The sequence below is a fragment of the Terrapene carolina genome, unplaced genomic scaffold (genome assembly GCF_002925995.2).
Source record: "Terrapene carolina triunguis isolate 2854851 unplaced genomic scaffold, T_m_triunguis-2.0 Scaffold580, whole genome shotgun sequence".
In the NCBI taxonomy this organism is placed as follows: Eukaryota; Metazoa; Chordata; order Testudines; family Emydidae; genus Terrapene; species Terrapene triunguis.
The window spans coordinates 1,875,570-1,893,778 of NW_020664931.1; the positions used below are offsets into that span (position 1 = coordinate 1,875,570).

The 18,209-nt window shown below is 45.4% G+C and overlaps 1 protein-coding gene across 1 annotated transcript in view; it reads right to left on the minus strand.

Moving 5' to 3' along the window:
* NSUN2 (NOP2/Sun RNA methyltransferase 2) overlaps positions 1-17,571 on the minus strand; it is a 64,846-nt gene extending 47,275 nt beyond the window's left edge. The window contains exons 1-7 of the mRNA XM_024200693.2: positions 17,380-17,571; positions 16,935-17,092; positions 15,989-16,093; positions 14,145-14,250; positions 12,097-12,168; positions 8,330-8,414; positions 2,216-2,408 (exon numbers count right to left, since the gene is read on the minus strand). Of these exons, the coding sequence (XP_024056461.1) occupies positions 2,216-2,408; positions 8,330-8,414; positions 12,097-12,168; positions 14,145-14,250; positions 15,989-16,093; positions 16,935-17,092; positions 17,380-17,478 (818 nt within the window). The 5' untranslated portion in view covers positions 17,479-17,571. The remainder of the gene's footprint in view (positions 1-2,215; positions 2,409-8,329; positions 8,415-12,096; positions 12,169-14,144; positions 14,251-15,988; positions 16,094-16,934; positions 17,093-17,379) is intronic.
* Between the last annotated feature and the right edge of the window lie 638 nt (positions 17,572-18,209).

Consider the following 18,209-nt stretch of genomic DNA (forward strand, 5'->3'; position numbering starts at 1 on the left):
GAGAGGATCAAAGGGGAGTAACAGGGACAATAAAATTCCAAAAAACAGGGAACTAACAAAAAAATACATACAGAAGATTGTTCAATCACAGAATAGGAATCCTCCCTCAGTTTTTAGCTTCCAAACCAATTAACTATCAATTGATTTAATAATACAAAAGTAGCTAAACAACAACAATGGCTCATCTTTCCCTGACCAAGCTATTGGAATCTTTCAGTGCGAGAGGATGCTGACATAGCAGACAGGAGTGATCCTACTCAAAGATGATTAAAGAATACTTCTCTGGAAAAAAAAAAAAATCTGTGAAAACAGTACCTTCTAACAAAGTATTCAGAGTCATATCTGTTCACATTACTCATTAAACTAATTTTTACTTTTAAATCCAATTTACTCTTCAAGCACCAACCCAACTCTGAGAGAACTATCTGGATTCTACTCTGGCTCATGCATTACCAACAGAATTCTTAAATGCACATTAACTTACATTTGTGCAAAAATTTACATTTTGTAAAAAAAAGCAAGCTTTTAGAAAAATCTACAAAAAATAATGTTTCCAGGTTTTTTCAGTCTTAAAAACATTCCCTTGCAGTATTTGAAAGAAACACTGCAGCGCTAGGAACCTGAAATTAGTGATCATAAACAAATGGAAGTGACTTTACTGATTTTCATTATCCAAGAAATGCAAAAAGTAAACAAGAGCAACTACCCTGAATTATTAAAAATGTTTCCTTTTAGTAGGCAAAGATGATAGCAATATAGGGAAAATAATGTATGTATTTTTATTGATTGCATACTTTCGAATTCCATTTAAGTTTCCCTTAAACTTTCTTTTTTCTTGGTGATGCATGAACTAGGAAGAATTTGGACTTTCAGATTCCAAGCTAAATTTTCAGACAGTTTTGGGGGCAAGTTTTACTTGTAAATTGGGTAGATTTGATATAGAAGTGATTGAGACAATAACTAGGAATCCTACAATGACATTTTGGAGAGAAGTATCAGAGGGGTAGCCGTGTTAGTCTGAATCTGTAAAAAGCAACAGAGGGTCCTGTGGCACCTTTAAGACTAACAGAAGTATTGGAGCATAAGCTTTCGTGGGTGAATGCCCACTTCATCAGACGCAAGTAATGGAAATTTCCAGAGGCAGGTATAAATCAGTATGGAGATAACGAGGTTAGTTCAATCAGGGAGGGTGAAGTGCTCTGCTAGCAGTTGAGGTGTGAACACCAAGGGAGGAGAAACTGCTTCTGTAGTTGGATAGCCATTCACAGCCTTTGTTTAATCCTGAGCTGATGGTGTCAAATTTGCAAATGAACTGGAGCTCAGCAGTTTCTCTTTGGAGTCTGGTTCTGAAGTTTTTTTGCTGTAAGATGGCTACCCTAACATCTGCTATTGTGTGGCCAGGGAGGTTGAAGTGTTCTCCTATAGGCTTTTGTGTATTGCCATTCCTGATATCTGACTTGTCCATTTATCCTCTTGTGTAGTAACTGTCCAGTTTGGCCAATGTACATAGCAGAGGGGCAGGCCAGTCCTCGCCCACAGACAACCCGCTAACCTTAAGCATATTCTCACCAGCAACCACGCACCACACCATAACAACTCTAACTCAGGAACCAATCCATGCAACAAACCTCGATGCCAACTCTGCCCACATATCTACACCATTGCTATTTTGGAGAGAGTCGCTTTTCAGAACAGAACTGCACTTTTAAGCCCTGAAAGAAATAAAAGCAACTATGCTTGTACAACTTGTTTCAAATAAAAGAAATTAAGATTGATGCAACATTTAGTAATGCCTCCTCTCCCATAGGTATTTAGACTGGCTATCTCATTTTAGATACAGTATTAGTGTATAAGATTGTATTTGCTTTTAATATGAATTTTGTTTCCATTAATTCCTGCAGTTTGGGAATTAAACAAAAACTAGAAACTGTTAGATCACATAGATATGCTCCATATATAGCCTGCCATTCCTGATGTAAAGGTTTAGAAGACAAACTTAGTCCACTGGGTAATGGAAGCTAAGGATAGGCTGGAGTGAGGCAAAAAGATCATTTATCTTAAGCTAGAATTCTTTATCTAATCTGATGCGAAAGGAGAAACAGCCTGTTTTGGAAATCTTAGCAGAAAGGCCGAGGGACAAATTAAAAAAAAAAAAAAAAGATTACATTTAAAGTAGCACAATGAATATGCGTATTAAGAAGTAAATGCACTATACCTGCAAGGGACATCACATAAAATCCTATCATAGAAGAGGACCTCTTTTCTTCCACTATTGTCTATTTGTAGAGTAGGGATGCTGGAAGCGTCATGATTTACCACCATGATGCAAGGACTGTTTAACCTCTTAGCCTGATGAACCAGCAAATAGCAGCGCTTGTTGTCAACATCATTAGCAATTACAAACCCCTCTGGGAACAAAATAAAATGTACAGGTTAACAGGAAGAATCTGTGCTTTGCATTCATATATTAGCCAGCAAATATTCTGCAAAAATATACATCACAGTACCCAAATAGTGGCTTTACTATTCAATAATTATATATGTAAAATATAGTTTTCCCTTCATATTGCATAAATTGTTTGGAAATGAGCATTTTATAGTCCTAATTTTTAAGCCTCGTTTCAAACATTTGGAACGTGGAGTGCTCTGTTTAAATTATAAGTGACCAAATTGGCACTATGCAACTGCAACAAAATACAGTTCTTCCACATCTCATCCCAGAGTTAGCCGAGCTTTTTTGCAGAGATGATATGCACTGATGCCTGAAAAGGACAAAGCTGCTCTGCTGAATGCAATACGTGGTATTTTTGCAGCCATTTTATAGAAAGTAAAAATAATTCTGAAGTTAAAGAAGAGAGACTGTAAACAGACGGTTCTTATAATGGAGAACACACACAACCTAATGTAATATCTAAGGCCTGGTCTACACTACGAGTTTAGGTCGAATTTAGCAGCGTTAAATCGAATTAAGCCTGGACACGTCCACACGACGAAGCCCTTTTTTTCAACTTAAAGGGCCCTTTAAACCTTTCATTACTCCACCTCCAACGAGGGGATTAGCGCTGAAATCGGCCTTTCCGGGTCGGATTTGGGGTAATGTGGACGGAATTCGACGGTATTGGCCTCCGGGAGCTATCCCAGAGTGCTTCATTGTGACCGCTCTGGACAGCACTCTCAACTCAGATGCACTGACCAGGTAGACAGGAAAAGCCCCGCGAACTTTTGAATTTAATTTCCTGTTTGCCCAGCGTGGAGAGCACAGGTGACCATGCAGAGCTCATCAGCACAGGTAACCATGATGGAGTCCCAGGATCGCAAAAGAGCTCCAGCATGGACCGAACAGGAGGTACGGGATCTGCTCGCCATATGGGGAGACGAATCAGTGCTAGCTGAACTCTGTTGCAGTAAATGAAATGGCAAAATATTAGAAAAAGTCTCAAAGGCCATGAAGGACAGAGGCCATAACAGGGACCCACAGCAGTGCTGCATGAAAATTAAGGAGCTAAGGCAAGCCTACCACAAAGCCAGAGAGGCAAAAACGGAAGGTCCGGGGCAGAGCCGCAGACATGCTGCTTCTACGCGGAGCTGCATGCCATGCTAGGGGGTGCAGCCACCACTACCCCAACCCTGTGCTTTGACTCCATCAATGGAGAATCACACAACAGGGAAGCGGGTTCGGGGTACGAGGAAGATGCTGTAGACAATGAAGATAGCTCACAGCAAGGAAGCGGAGAAACCGGTTTTCCCAACAGCCAGGATACGTTTATCACCCTGGACCTAGAACCAGTAACCCCCGAACTCACCCAAGGCGTGCTCCCAGACCCTGAGGGCGCACAAGGGACCTCTGGTGAGTGTACCTTTGTAAATATTACACATGATTTAAAAGCAAGCGTGTTTAATGATTAATGATTAATTTGCCCTGGCAATCGCGGCCAGTACAGCTACTGGAAAAGTCTGTTAACATGTATGGGGATGGAGCGGAAATCCTCCAGGGACATCTCCAGAAAGCTCTCCTTCATGTACTCTCAAAGCCTTTGCAAAAGGTTTCTGGGGAGGGCTGCCTTATCCCGTCCGCCATGGTAGGACACTTTACCACGCCAGGCCAGTAGCACGTAGTCTGGAATCATTGCATAAAGCATGGCAGCGTATGGTCCCGGTGTTTGCTGGCATGCAGATAACATCCATTCCTTATCTCTCTTTGTTATCCTCAGGAGAGTGATATCATTCACAGTCACCTGGTTGAAATGGGGTGATTTTATTAAGGGGACATTCAGAGGTGCCCGTTCCTGCTCGGCTGAACAGAAATATTCCCCGCTGTTAGTCACGCGGTGGGGGGGAGGGGTGAAGTGATCACCCCAGAGAATTGGGTGTGTGGGGGGAAGGGGGGTTAGTTGGGTTTGTGCTGCATGTTAACCCGGAAACCGCAGCCCCTCCTTTTACATTGCAAACCCATTTTAAATGGCCAACCCAATGGGTGCTTGGTATGGGAAATGAGGGCGCTGCTGTTTGAAACCATTCCCGCATGTTATGAAGGTTAAAAAAGCCAAAAGACTGTCGCTTATCATGGCTGCCTGCAAGCCGAATTCTGTTGCCTGGCACTGCGTGAGTGATCTCTCACACCAAACCGGCAGGCCCTCAATATAAGAGGAAAAATGCGACCTTGTAACGAAAGCACATGCGCTGTGTAATGTGAACAGCAAAATTTAACGTGGAAGAGCGTACCCATTGTTCTCTAAAATGTGTCTTTTTTAACCACCTCTCCCTTTTCCTCCACCAGCTGCAAATGTTTCTCCTTCGCAGAGGCTAGTGAAGATCAGAAGGGGAAAACGGAGGATGCGGGATGATATGTTCTCGGAGCTCCAGATGTCCTCCCACGCTGACAGAGCACAGCAGAATGCGTGGAGGCAGTCAATGTCAGAGTGCAGAAAAGCACAATATGAATGAGAGGAGAGGTGGCGGGCTGAATCGCAGGCTGAAGAGAGCAAGTGGTGGGCTGAAGAGGATAAGTGGCGTCAGATTGCTGACAGAAGGCAAGAGTCGATGCTCCGGCTGCTGGAACATCAAACTGATATGTTCCAGCGTATGGTTGAGCTGCAGGAAAGGCAGCAGGAGCACAGACCGCCGTTACAGCCCCTGTGTAACCAACAGCCCTCCTCCCCAAGTTCCATAGCCTCCACACCCAGATGCCCAAGAACGCGGTGGGGGGGCCTCCGGCCACCCAGCCACTCCACCCCAAATGATTGCCCAAGCATCAGAAGGCTGGCCTTCAATAAGAATTAAAATTTTAAACTGCAGTGTGTCCTTGTCCTTCACTCCTCCCCCACCGCTCCCAGGCTACCTTGGCAGTTATCCCCCTAGTTGTGTGATAAATTAATAAAGAATGCATGAATGTGAAGTAACAATGACTTTATTGCCTCTGCAAGCGGTGCTCGAAGGGGGGAGGGGAGGGGAGGGTGGTTAGCTTACAGGGAAGTAGAGTGAACTGGGGGGCGGGTCATCAAGGAGAAACAAACAGAAGTTTCACACCGTAGCCTGACCAATCACAAAACTGGTTTTCAAAGCTTCTCTGATGCGCAGCGCACCCTGCTGTACTCTTCTAACCGCCCTGGTCTCTGGCTGCGTGTAATCAGTGTCCAAGCGATTTGCCTCAACCTCCCATCCCACCATAAATGTGTCCCCCTTACTCTCACAGATATTGTGGAGCGCACAACAAGCGGCAGTAACAATGGGGATATTGGTTTAGCTGAGGTCTATCCGAGTCAGTAAACTGCGCCAGCGCGCTTTTAAACATCCAAATGCTCATTCTACCACCATTCTGCACTTGCTCAGCCTATAGTTGAACAGGTCCTGACTACTGTCCAGGCTGCCTGTGTACGGCTTCATGAGCCAAGGCATTAAGGGGTAGGCTGGGTCCCCAAGGATAACTATAGGCATTTCAACATCCCCAACGGTTATTTTCTGATCCGGGAATAAAGTCCCTTCCTCCAGCTTTTGAAACAGACCAGAGTTCCTGAAGAGGCGAGCATCATGTACCTTTCCCGGCCCTCCCACGTTGATGTTAGTGAAACGTCCCTTGTGATCCACCAGGGCTTGCAGCCGCATTGAAAAGTACCCTTTTTGATTTATGTGCTCAGTGGCTTGGTGCTCCGGTGACAAGATAGGGATATAGGTTCCGTCTACCGCCCCTCCACAGTTAGGGAATCCCACTGCAGCAAAGCCATCCACTATGACCTGCACGTTTCCCAGAATCACTACCTGGATATCAGCACGTCTTTGATTGCGTTGGCTACTTGGATCACAGCAGCCCCCACAGTAGATTTGCCCACTCCAAATTGATTCCCAACTGACCGGTAGCTGTCTGGCGTTGCAAGCTTCCACAGGGCTATCGCCACTCGCTTCTCAACTGTGAGGGCTGCTCTCATCCTGGTATTCTGGCGCTTCAGGGCAGGGGAAAGCAAGTCACAAAGTTCCATGAAAGTGCCCTTACGTATGCGAAAGTTTCGCAGCCACTGGGAATCGTCCCACACCTGCAACACGATGCGGTCACACCAGTCTGTGCTTGTTTCCCGGGCCCAGAATTGGCGTTCCACGGCACGAACCTGCCCCAGTAACACCATGATTTGCACATTGCTGGGGCCCGTACTTTGGGAGAGGTCTATGTCCATGTCAATTTCTTCATCACTCTCGTCGCCGCGCTGCAATCACCTCCTCGCCTGTTTTTGCTTTGGCTGTTCTGGCTCTGCATATACTCCAGGACAATGTGCGTGGTGTTCATAGTGCTCATAATTGCCGCGGTGATCTGAGCGGGCTCCATGATCCCAGTGCTATGGCGTCTGGGCTGAAAAAAGGCGCAAAACTATTGTCTGACGGAGGGGCGGGCGAGTGACGACATGGCTTACAGGGAATTAAAATCAACAAAGGTGGCTGTGCATCAGGGAGAAACACAAACAACTGTCACACAGAATGGCCCCCCCGAAGATTGAACTCAAAACCCTGGGTTTAGCAGGCCGTTGATTTCACGGAGGGAGGGGGAAGCAAATGAATACAGAACAAATCAGGTCCATCTATCTTTTACATCTTAGGCTGGCAGCAGATGGTGCAGCATGACTGATAGCCATCGGCATCTTCTGAGTGCTTGGCAGAAAATGGTGCATTACGACTGCTAGCCATCATCGTCAAGACGGTGCAATAGGACTGCCAGCAGGACTGAGTCTCCAGGAGACAAAACATGTCTGCCCAGGCGCCTCTGACCGAACTCACTGAGGAGTATGATGATGATGGATGCCAGTCGTAATACAACATCTGCTGCCAAAAGGCAAGGAGCTGCTGCTGTATAGCAATGCAGTCCCACATCTGTCAGCACCCAGATAGCCGATGACGGCTACCAGTCATATTGCACCGTCTACTGCCAAAAGGCAATTAGCTGCTGCTGTGTAGCAACGCAGTACCACGTCTGCCGGCACCCAGATGACATATGGTGACTGTGAGCTGAGCTGAGCGGGCTCCATGCTTGCCATGGTATGTCGTCTGCACAGGTAACCCAGGAAAAAAGGCGCGAAACGATTGTCTGCCATTGCTCTCACCAGGGGAGGGGGCGGGCTGACGACATGTACCCAGAATCCCCCGTGACACTGTTTTTGCCTCATCAGGCATTGGGATCTCAACCCAGAATTCCAGTGGGCGGTGGAGACTGCGAGAACTGTGGGATAGCTACCCACAGTGCAAAGCTCCGGAAGTCGACACTAGCCTCGGTACTGTGGACGCGGTCTGCCGACTTAATGCACTTAGAACATTTTATGTGGGGACACACACAATTTCTATAAAACCGGCTTCTATAAATTCGACCTAATTTCGTAGTGTAGACATACCCTAAGGAGAGCACTAGAACAAAAATTCCTAAGGTACAGTCTATTGAATTCACACTCGCTTAATTACATGGAAAAATTAAGCTCTGATTATATTTAATGTTACCTCAACTCTCCGCAAGTATATAATCCACATAGCTCCTCTTCAGAGTCACAGTGAAGCAAAAAGTTTTAAAGACAACCTGCATATAATTTGAGAAGCCAACTGTTGGCTAGGGAGAGCTGTGATGACTCATGAAGTGGAAGCTGACAATATAATAAAATAGGACCTTTAAAAATACAAGTTTAAAATCTATTACATGCTGAACACCTCTCCAACCTAACCATACAATTTGGTGAATTCAGCACATAATTACAGTTTTGTTATACATGTTTGTGAAACTTGCAAATGGTCTTTTATAATAAAAATCTTTAAAAAAATCAAAAGCTTCAGAAGCCCAAAGTAATTAGTCCTACTGACTTACCTGGAAAAGGAACATTCATGTCTGCATGCAACATTTCAATGAGCTGCGCAGTCTTAGACCCCGGTGCAGCACACATATCTAGAATCTACCAATAAAAAGTTTTAACAGGAAAATATTTCAAGATTTCTCAAACATGTTCAGCAGTTTTGATTTTAAACTGTAATTCAGTGTTTCCCAAACTGGGGTTCGTGAACCACTGGGGGTTCGCGAAATGTTACAGGGGGTTCTCAGGAAAAAATTCCCTAATGGCGGACAGAGCTGTCCCTAGGGACCCTGGGCAGCATGGGGCCAACAGCCCCTGGACTTCCAAAAGCTAAGCAGATCAAAGCAAGCATATCTATCACACTGAGGAGATTTAAACTTCAAGACTCCTTCTAAGAAATGGAAAGGGAGGTGGATATTTTTTGCTGTTTTTAAAAGTAAATAGGCAGCTAGTATTGTTTTTAAAATTATTATGAAGAACAAGTTTAAGCTTTGTTGTAACGTGCGTTGTTTGCCTGGACTGCTCGAGACCTGAATGCTTGTGTAGGAGGAACTCTTTGAGTTGGCTTTTTAAATACCTTCACACTGTTTCACATCTGATACTCCTTGATGAAGCATAGGAGCCTTGTCTTATAACAGGCTTATTCAAAGTGATACAAGCTACGAAAGTGAGATCTTGGAAGAGTGTTGCCATTTTCATAATGTAATAAAAATACTGTAATGATAAATTAATAAATATTGTGTAATAAGCATGTCATAAAAACAAATTTTATATTTCCAAGATCACTGCTTTTATAATGTATACTCCGGTAAAGGAGAAAATCCCTGGAAATATTCATTTTTAGGAGGGGGTTCATGAGACTTGACATTTTAGTGAAAGGGGTTCACAGGTTGTTAAAGTTTGGGAACCACTGCTGTAATTTCTTGCAAAAAATAAAAGATGTTTTTAGGCATAAAATAGAAAGTTCAAAAGTATGACATGAAACAGTCCATTCTAGCTATTTCTCAGATGAGGTACCCTTGTTCCGAGCATATATCCATCAGATAAGGCTATATCTACACTACCATTTCTGTTGGCAAACACTTATGTCATTCAGGGGTGTGAAAAAATACACCCGAGCAACATAAGTTACACCAATGTAACACCAGTGCGGAAGGTCTCCTGCTAACATAGCTACCGCTGCTTGTTGAGGGTGGTTTAATTATGTTGATGGGAGAGCTCTCTCCTGTCAGCATAGAACGACTATGCAAGAGATCTTACAGCAACGCAGCTGTATAGGTACAGCTGTGCCACTGTAAGCTCTTTAGTGTAGACAAAGCCTGAGACAGGCGTTCTAGTTCAGTCTCCATGCACATGAGCAACTATCATTAGAGTTAATGAGAACTGTGCATACACATTAAGGGTACATTTAAACTACAGTTTTTTACTTTGTATTATCTTTGGTTAACGGAAAATTAACACATTTGTAAAGGCTAGTCTGGACACTCTCCAGGAGTTTGTGGTTTACCTTAGGGGACAATTTAAAGTAAGCTACAAATTTTTACACAAGAACTGGGTCAGACCAATGATCCATCTAGTTCAGTATCCTGTCTTCCAACAGTGGCCAATGCCAGGTTCTTCAGAGGGAATGAACAGAATAGGTAATCATCAAGTGATCTTCCCCTGTTGCCAAATTCCCAGCTTCTGGCAAACAGAGGCTACAGACACTTCAGAGCATGGTTTTGCATCCCTGCCCATCCTGGCTAACAGCCATCGATGGACCTATCCTCCATGAACGGTATCTAGTTCTTTTTTGAACCCTGTTAGTCTTAGCCTTCACAACATGCTCTGGCAAGGAGTTCCACAGGTTGACTGTGCATTGTGTGAAGAAATACTTCCTTTTAAACCCGACCCCCTAGTTCTTATGTTATTAGGAGTTCACTTTCTCCAAACCAATCATGATTTTATAGACCTCTATCACAGCCCCCCTTAGTCATCTCTTTTTCAAGCTGAAAAGTCCAAATATAATTAATCTTTCCTGATATGGAAGCTGTTCCATAGCCCTAATCATTTTTGTTGCCCTTTTCTGAAGCTTTTCCAATTCCGATATATCTTTTTTGAGATGGGGTGACCACATGTGCACACAGCATTCAAGATGTGGGCGTACCATGGATTTATGCAGACGCAATATGATTATGGGTGCAAATTTGTCATGAAGTCATGGATTCTGCTGCGGCCAATGCGACTGGCCCGGGAGCCACTGTGTGGCAGCCTCGGGCCATCGCATCCTCCCTCCACCGAGCAGCAGCAGAAGTTTGGGTGTGGGAGGGTGCTCAGGACTGGGGCAGGGGGTTGGGGTGTGGGAGGGGATTAGAGCTCCAGGCAGTGCTTACCTCAGGAGGCTCCCCAGAAGCGGCGACATGCCCCTCCCTCAGCTGCTAGGTGGAGGCGAGGCCAGACAGCACCATGTGCTGCCTCCGCCTGCAGGCGCTAACCCCTCAGTTCCCATTGGCCGCAGGTCCTGGCCCTAGGACCCGAGGGACATGACACCGCTTCCGGGGAGCCGCGCAGAGCCAGGTAGGGAGCCTGCCAGATCCGCCAAGCCCCCACCCGCCCCAAGCAGCGGTGGTGGTCCTGGGCCACGCCCCGCACCCCCCCTCAGCACCCAAGATTTAGTCAGAGGTATATAGTACATGTCATGGACAGGTCACGGGCCATGAATTTTTGTTTGCTGCCCACAACCTGTCCGTGACTTTTACTAAAAATACCCATGACTAAAATGTAGCCTTAAATATGATATTTCCTGTCTTGTTATCTATTCCTTTCTTAATGATTCCCAACATTCTCTTAGCTTTTTTGACTGCTGCTGTACATTGAATGCATGTTTTCAGAGAACCATCCACAATGACTCCAAGATCTCTTTCTTGAGTGGTAACAGCTAATTTAGACTCCATCATTTTATATGTATAGTTAGGATTATGTTTTCCAATGTGCATTGCTAAGCATGAATTTCATCTGCCATTTTGTTGCCGAGTCACCCAGTTTTGTGAGATCCCTTTATAACTCTTCTCAGTCTGCTTCAGACCTAACTATCTTGAGTAGTTTCATATCATCTGCAAATTTTGCCATCTCACTATTTACCCTTTTTTTCCAGATCTTTTATGAATATGTTGAACAGCACTGGTCCCAGTACAGACCCGTGTGGGGACACCACTATTTACTCCTCTCCACTCTGAAAACTGACCCTTTATTTCAACCCTTTGTTCCCTCCATAGACAAACGTATGGGAAGTGCCTAGATTACCCTTTACACACGTCAATTACCTTGAGTTTATTGGTAACCATCTTGAAATACAACCACCAATCACCTTGGGTTGATTCACACATCTTGTGGTGTTGATAGCACTCCAAACAAAACAAAACAATGCTCCTAAATAGCTTTTGCTCAAAATGAAAAAATGAGCCACAGTGGAGAGCTTAAAAAAGGTGACTCAATATTATAAACAGAGAAAGCCACAGAAAAGGAAGGGGGGAATATACATGAATACAGTTAAATTTCGAAGATAAAATATTTTTGAAGGATGGAGGCAATGAATTGATTCAAAAACTTAAACATACAGAGTTTAAAAAAATCAATTCTTATTTTTCAATACACATGAACTGGAGCCTACTATCATTGCTAATCTCTGTATGTAGAACACATGGCCTGTCCTAATAAATAAAGCATCAACACAAATACTATGGGGTTTGTAATTTTCTTATTTTTCCTATATGACTTCCAGTTCTCACATTACTTTAAAGATTACCTTATGGTGAGGATTAACATTAAGCAGCAGAGGAGGGATCATACTGACAGCTTCTTGACGACTAACGTTTCCCTAAAATAAAATGAACATGTGTGCAGTATCCATTAGATCTTATGCAAATGTGATTTACTTCACAATAAAACATTAATAGTGCTGTATAAATGAATGTGCACTGAAAAAGTCAGTACTACAAAACACCATGCAACTTTCCCCCTTCCCCCTCCCACAACTTTTTCCTTCTTCCCTGTCATAGATGCAGAAAGTTTCTCCTTTGCTCTCCTCCTTTAACCACTCCACTTGCTCCAATGACCTCATTCCATCTTCTGATCCTTCTCACACTCACTCCTCCACTTCCTTACTTTTTTCCTTAATTTTCCTCTGACTCCTTCTTCTCACAATATAAACATGCCTCAGTCTCTCCCATCTTAAAAAACCCACCCTTCACCCCACTTGTCTATCCAACTACTGTGCCATCTCCCTTCTACTACAAAATTTCCAGAAATATAATCTACAGTCCACAATCCCTGTCTGGAGCTCCTCTCCTTCAATTCTACCCTAGACCTTCTCCAATCTGGCTGCTGCCCCTTGCGCTCCACTGAAACTCCTCTTGCCAAAATTTCTAATAATCTCTTTTCAGCCAAAACTCAGAACCAGTAATCCATCCTCATCCTCCTTGAAGTCAGCCAATTTTGACACCACCAATCACACTCGTCTTCAAATCTTGTCTTCCTTTGGCTTCTAATTGCTTCTTCAACATGTCCTTTGGAGGATCCTCCTCCTCTCCCATTCCAACTTTCTGGGGGGAATATTCTACAGGGCTCTGCCCTTGGTCTGCCCTTCTCTTGCCCCTTTTCTCTGGGTAATCTCGTCTGCAATCATAAATTCAATTACCATCTCTTTACCAATGATTCACAGATCTCTCTTTCTTCCCTCCTCCAGACATAAGTCCTTCTGTCCAAACTAAAATCTCAGCATGTCTCTCTGTCCTCTCCCTCATGGATGCCTACCAATCAGCTCAAGCACAACATGGCTAACGCAGACGTCTTAATTTCCCCCCGCCAAAACCTTTCCTCAATGCCACCATATTGCCTGTCACTCAGGCCTATAATCAGGGCATCATCACAGTTTCAGATCTTTCTCTAGGTCCTCGCGTCTAGGCTGTCTAAACCTCACAAATTCTTTCTCCACAACATCTCTAAAATGTGGCCTTTCCTATCCATTCACACAGCTAAATCTCTCAGCCAGGTGCTCATCTCGCACCTAAATTACTACAACATCTTTTTCTCTGGCCTTAAATAGAGTCTTTCCCGGCTCATATTCATTCACAATAGTGTGTTATTCCATGATTAAGGATCCTAGGCACTATGGTAACATAAATAATAATAATAATCATTCTGACATTACACTCATTCATTCTAAATTTCATTACAAATTTAAATATCAAGCTCACACAAAACTGACAAATATGAGTCAAACAAACAACATTACTTTATCCTGTTCAAACTTCTCTTCTTTCCCTTAAGATTAGGGATGTATTTGATACTCAAGAGCAAGCAACTACAGAAAGTGGCTCCAGTCAAGCATAAACAAACCCAAAAAATCAAATTAATAAACCCACAAAAATAGAAGCCCTAATTATAGACTAAGTGATCACTATCATGGATTGTCTACTCAGTGTAGCAAAGTATCACCCCTGTGGTGTTTGTAAGCACGCTAACATGTACCACTCTAACTGCCCCACATAGACCCTGCTGGCACACTCTAAAAAGTACTTAGTTCATATTAACTGTCCCACATAGATCCTGCTGGCATTAACGTGAACTAGGGACCTGTTAAGAGTGCATCAGCACTTCCTACATGAGGCAGTGAAAAGTGGAGCAAGTTAGGGCTTTGCAAATCACACCCTCTAGAGCACTTCATCAGTAATACGTAGACAAGCCTTCACTTCCCAATAAAAAGTGTTCCGGTTCTAAAAAGAAAATTCAACTTTGGACACAATTCATGTATTTGTTTGTTACATTTTATTTAAAAAAAAAAAAAAGCCTTACACATTCTGTCTCGCTAACCAGAAACTGATGAAACTTTTCCAGCTGTGGTGACTTCCGCAAGATTTTTCTGCTCAAGTTAGTGTGCCATGCTAGCTCTTCTGGATACCTAATAAAACAAAGAGACACCCAGTGCAAACTCACGACAAACTAATGCAATCTCAAAAATCTTTCTAAACGAAAATATACAGCCACTTTTCTTTAGGCAATTTACAAATTGTCTAAATTATTTACATTCAAGTTGTCTGAAGTGTGCAGAACACAGTACAAAATTAAAATACGTAAGATGGTCAAATCAGATAAATATTAGACTTTAAGATTCCAGTCTTTAAACAATTCTGTTACAACTCTAACTATGACTCTTTCATTGCAACAGCTTAGCTGAATCCATACCACAGATACCTAGGCCAAAATCTGTCATGGGACCATCTGAGAATCTCAGTAAGAAAATGTGTAAACTCAACAGAACAGGACATTATCAAATAACTATATTCCTGCTCCTAGCTATGATGTCAGTACTGGATACACTTTGTGAGGCTATTATTAATCTTTACACTAAAGCAACGTCACAGCGAACAACGGATATGCCTGTAATTCACAGCAGACTATCAGAAAGCTCACACAAACCACTGCCTCAAAAACTTCCTCTGGACTATACTTTGCTTGTGCTGTGGCAAGCGGTCAGCGCACAGCGAAGAACAACCCCAACAGTATCCCCTCTCATTTTTCACACGTGTGCGGAATGAATTTTGTTATGTGCACCAATATGGAGACAAAATTCATGTGGCGAGGAAGGGGTTGAGGGGAGGGGTGGGGGGGGCTCAGGGCTGGGGCAGAGTTGGAGTGCGGGGGGGGGGCCCGGGGGGGGGGCCGGGGAGGGGGGGTTTGGGGTGCAGGCTGCCCCAGGGCTACAGCAGGGAGAGAGGACTCCCCCAGCTTTCTCTCCCTAAAGCAGCACCTGAGGTGGAGGGGAGAGGCGCCTCTCCCTGCCACGGAAGCTCTGGGGCAGGAGCCACAAAACAGGCACCTCTTCCCCTTCCATGGCAGGTTCGGGCTAGGGCGCATCTGTCCCGTCCACAGCAAGCCCGGGTTTGGGCTGGGTTGGGCCCAGGAGGAGAAGCGCCACTCCCAACACGGTAGGTCTGAGCTGGGGCTGGGTTGGGGGTGCCTCTTCCCCATCCGCGGCAGGTCTGGGCGAGGCTGGGTTGGGGCGCCTCTCCTCTGGCCATGGCAGGTCCAGGGGAGAAGCCACAGCCCTGAGCGCCTGCACAGTGGTTAATACGCTGCTGCACAGCTTAGAGGGAACTTAGCTCCACAATCAGACAAATTAAGACTGATTCTGAAAAATGAACTGAAAAATAGAGATTCTCTCCTCCCTCAGATCTTTTTCTATTCAGTTATAATAATCCTAGATGATCACTAGTAACTTTTCAAATAACTATGTGGCCTTTTCCTTTTACTAAAAAATATATATGATGTAAAAAAAATTAATTCTATAAGAAACTTCATTTTGGGTATTAAAATGTGATGGAGAAATATTTGCCAAAAACAGTACTATTGAGCAACCTAAATCCATTTTGAGTAGCACCAAGAAAGTTATAATATCTATAAAAATTATGTCTATAATGCTAAAAGGGTGATCAGTTATATGCATTAAGATTTGATTAGCCAGTGGGTATCTTTCAAGAAAAAAATATTAGCCAAATCCAGGGTTCAACCTTAAGATCAGTGAATTCCACTACTAACAGTATATATGTTAATCATCAGATAAGGTAGAAAAGGAAGAAAGCAAGCTAAACTCTTGAAACAACATATTCTAAGTTTACAAAGTGTCTTAGTTTTCTTACCACTTTAGTGGCTGTGGCACTTCAATTTTTTGCCCATCAACTATCAGGTCCTGCAACTCCTTGAAATACTTGTTCTTCAAGCAGTGCAGAATTTCTTTTGCATGGCTAAAGAAAGAACAAAATATTTTTGATTAAAAAACAAACAGTTGATTTATTTGAAGAGTGCAATGAAACAAAACTGTTCTGTATATAACACTTCCATCTGGGGCTGAGTGCACCAACTTCATAGTGTTCTGAACCCCTCATGACCCAGAAAGCAAGTAACCAATATTAACCCACAAATTATGTACATCACCAATAAACAAGTAGTACAGATCATATAACCCTGCCTTATCATCAATTCTCTCCTATTTCTGTTTGCTGGTTACCGTCTACCATCCAGATTTTCCCCTTTCCACTTTAAGAAGCAAGATCACACTTTTGTTGATGATCCTGCATACACCATCTGTCCTGCAGCTCCAGCAACAACACAGCAAAGCTGACGCCAGTTTCACTTTGCTGCTCCTGTTGGGTGAAGTGCTATGTGTACTAGTGTAATTCTGTGCTGCTGCTCCTGTTGCTGGGGGAACTGGTCAGGGGATGTGTAAACAGGAAAAAGAGGAATGAAGAATTAATCACAGAGGACCATAAACCCCTCTCACCTGGGGCAGCTCTTTTCCACCATTGCCATCTCTAGCCTACAGATGAAAGTAGTTACAGATTGCACCGAAGAAAGAAAATACCCCCATGACAACCCCTCCCCGCACCGGGGACACCACCTGGCAGGAGGAACAGCAGGGGGAGGCTGCCGAACCCCTGGGGCTGACACCGCTTCCGTGTACCACGTCTCGCGCCATCGGCGTCCCTAGCGGGCGTGTGCAGCTCCCCCCACTCTCCGCAGCAATGGCCTTTTGCTGAGCGCTTCCTACGCCCGGCGACTGGCCTCTCCCCGCGGGCCCGCGCTCACCTCTTGTAGCCGGTGATGCGTAGAGTGGCGGGGAGCGGCTCCCTCAGCGCCGCCATGAACGGCTCCCACTCGTCCTCGGGCACAATCCGCAGCTCCCGGTAGTAGCGCTCAAACAGCGCGTTCTCCTTGACGATTTCGGGGTAGCCGCCTTCCCAGCCCTGCAAGAGGCGGCGACGAGCGGATCAGACACGGCGCGGGCAGGGGAGCAGATCGCCCCCCGGGCGCGGCTCCTGGGTTGGGAAGCGGGAGCTCCCGGCGGGGGAGGAGGGGGGGTCTCTCGCGCGAGGAGCTGACTCGGAGTCAGGGATCCTTAGCGCTCCCCGGGCCCGAGCAGCCGATGCGTGCGGGGGGCACAGGCGCTCGGCCCACGGGACCTTCGCGGCGTCAGTGAGTCGGCTACAGCTTAGCACCCTCCCCCCCCCTGCTCCGCCCGGCAGCTGCTCACCGCCTGCTCCTGGCCCTGCCCGTCCCCGCCGCCTCCCCGCTCGCGGCGGCGCTGCTGCTGCTGCTGCTGCCTTTGGCGGTTGCGCTGCCTGCGGCCCATCGCGCGCTGTACGAAAGCGGCTGCTACCGCGCGCCACAGAGTGATTTTCCCGCAGTCGAAGGACAGCCGTCACCCGATGTTGTCACGTGGCACATGCGGTGGCCTGGTTTCTGCGCGTGCACAGGGTCCTTGCCAGCTGACTGCAGTGCATGGAAAGCCCCTCAAGGGCTGTCGTCGAATTCGCCTGCAGCATAAACTCAACTGTGCTAATTTTCTCCTTCGTTGAGCCAGCCGGCAGCGGGAAGCGCCGTTATTTTAATGAACCGGGGTCTGCCTGGCGGGTAGGACATCTCTGTGTCACTTGAGGGGATTCATTGTTTTATATTTTTGGACTAGCGCTTATCAGGGACAGCATGCTGTTTTTAGGCGCCTATGTGACGTCCACATGAGGAAATAAGGGTAGGGACTCTGCCCGATTTCTCAATATTGTATTGGCTAATCTAAACGATTGACAGCCCAGCTTCTCCAATCAATGCTTGCACAGATCGGGTACCTGGCTCCTGCCGTCCTATGTGGATGAAAAGCTGCACCAGACCCTGCCCAAGGACACATCGCCAAATAGCGTCTGTGTGGGCGTGATCACTGCTCAGGGCGAGGGCAGTTAGCTAGGCGGGGCTCTGGCTTAGCGCAGCTGTCCCTACCGCGTCGTGCTGATTGGGTGGCCTGCGACGAGCCTCCCTGCTGCCTGTCCCGGTGCTACTATAGCGCCGTGCCCGCGCCAGCGAGGGTTC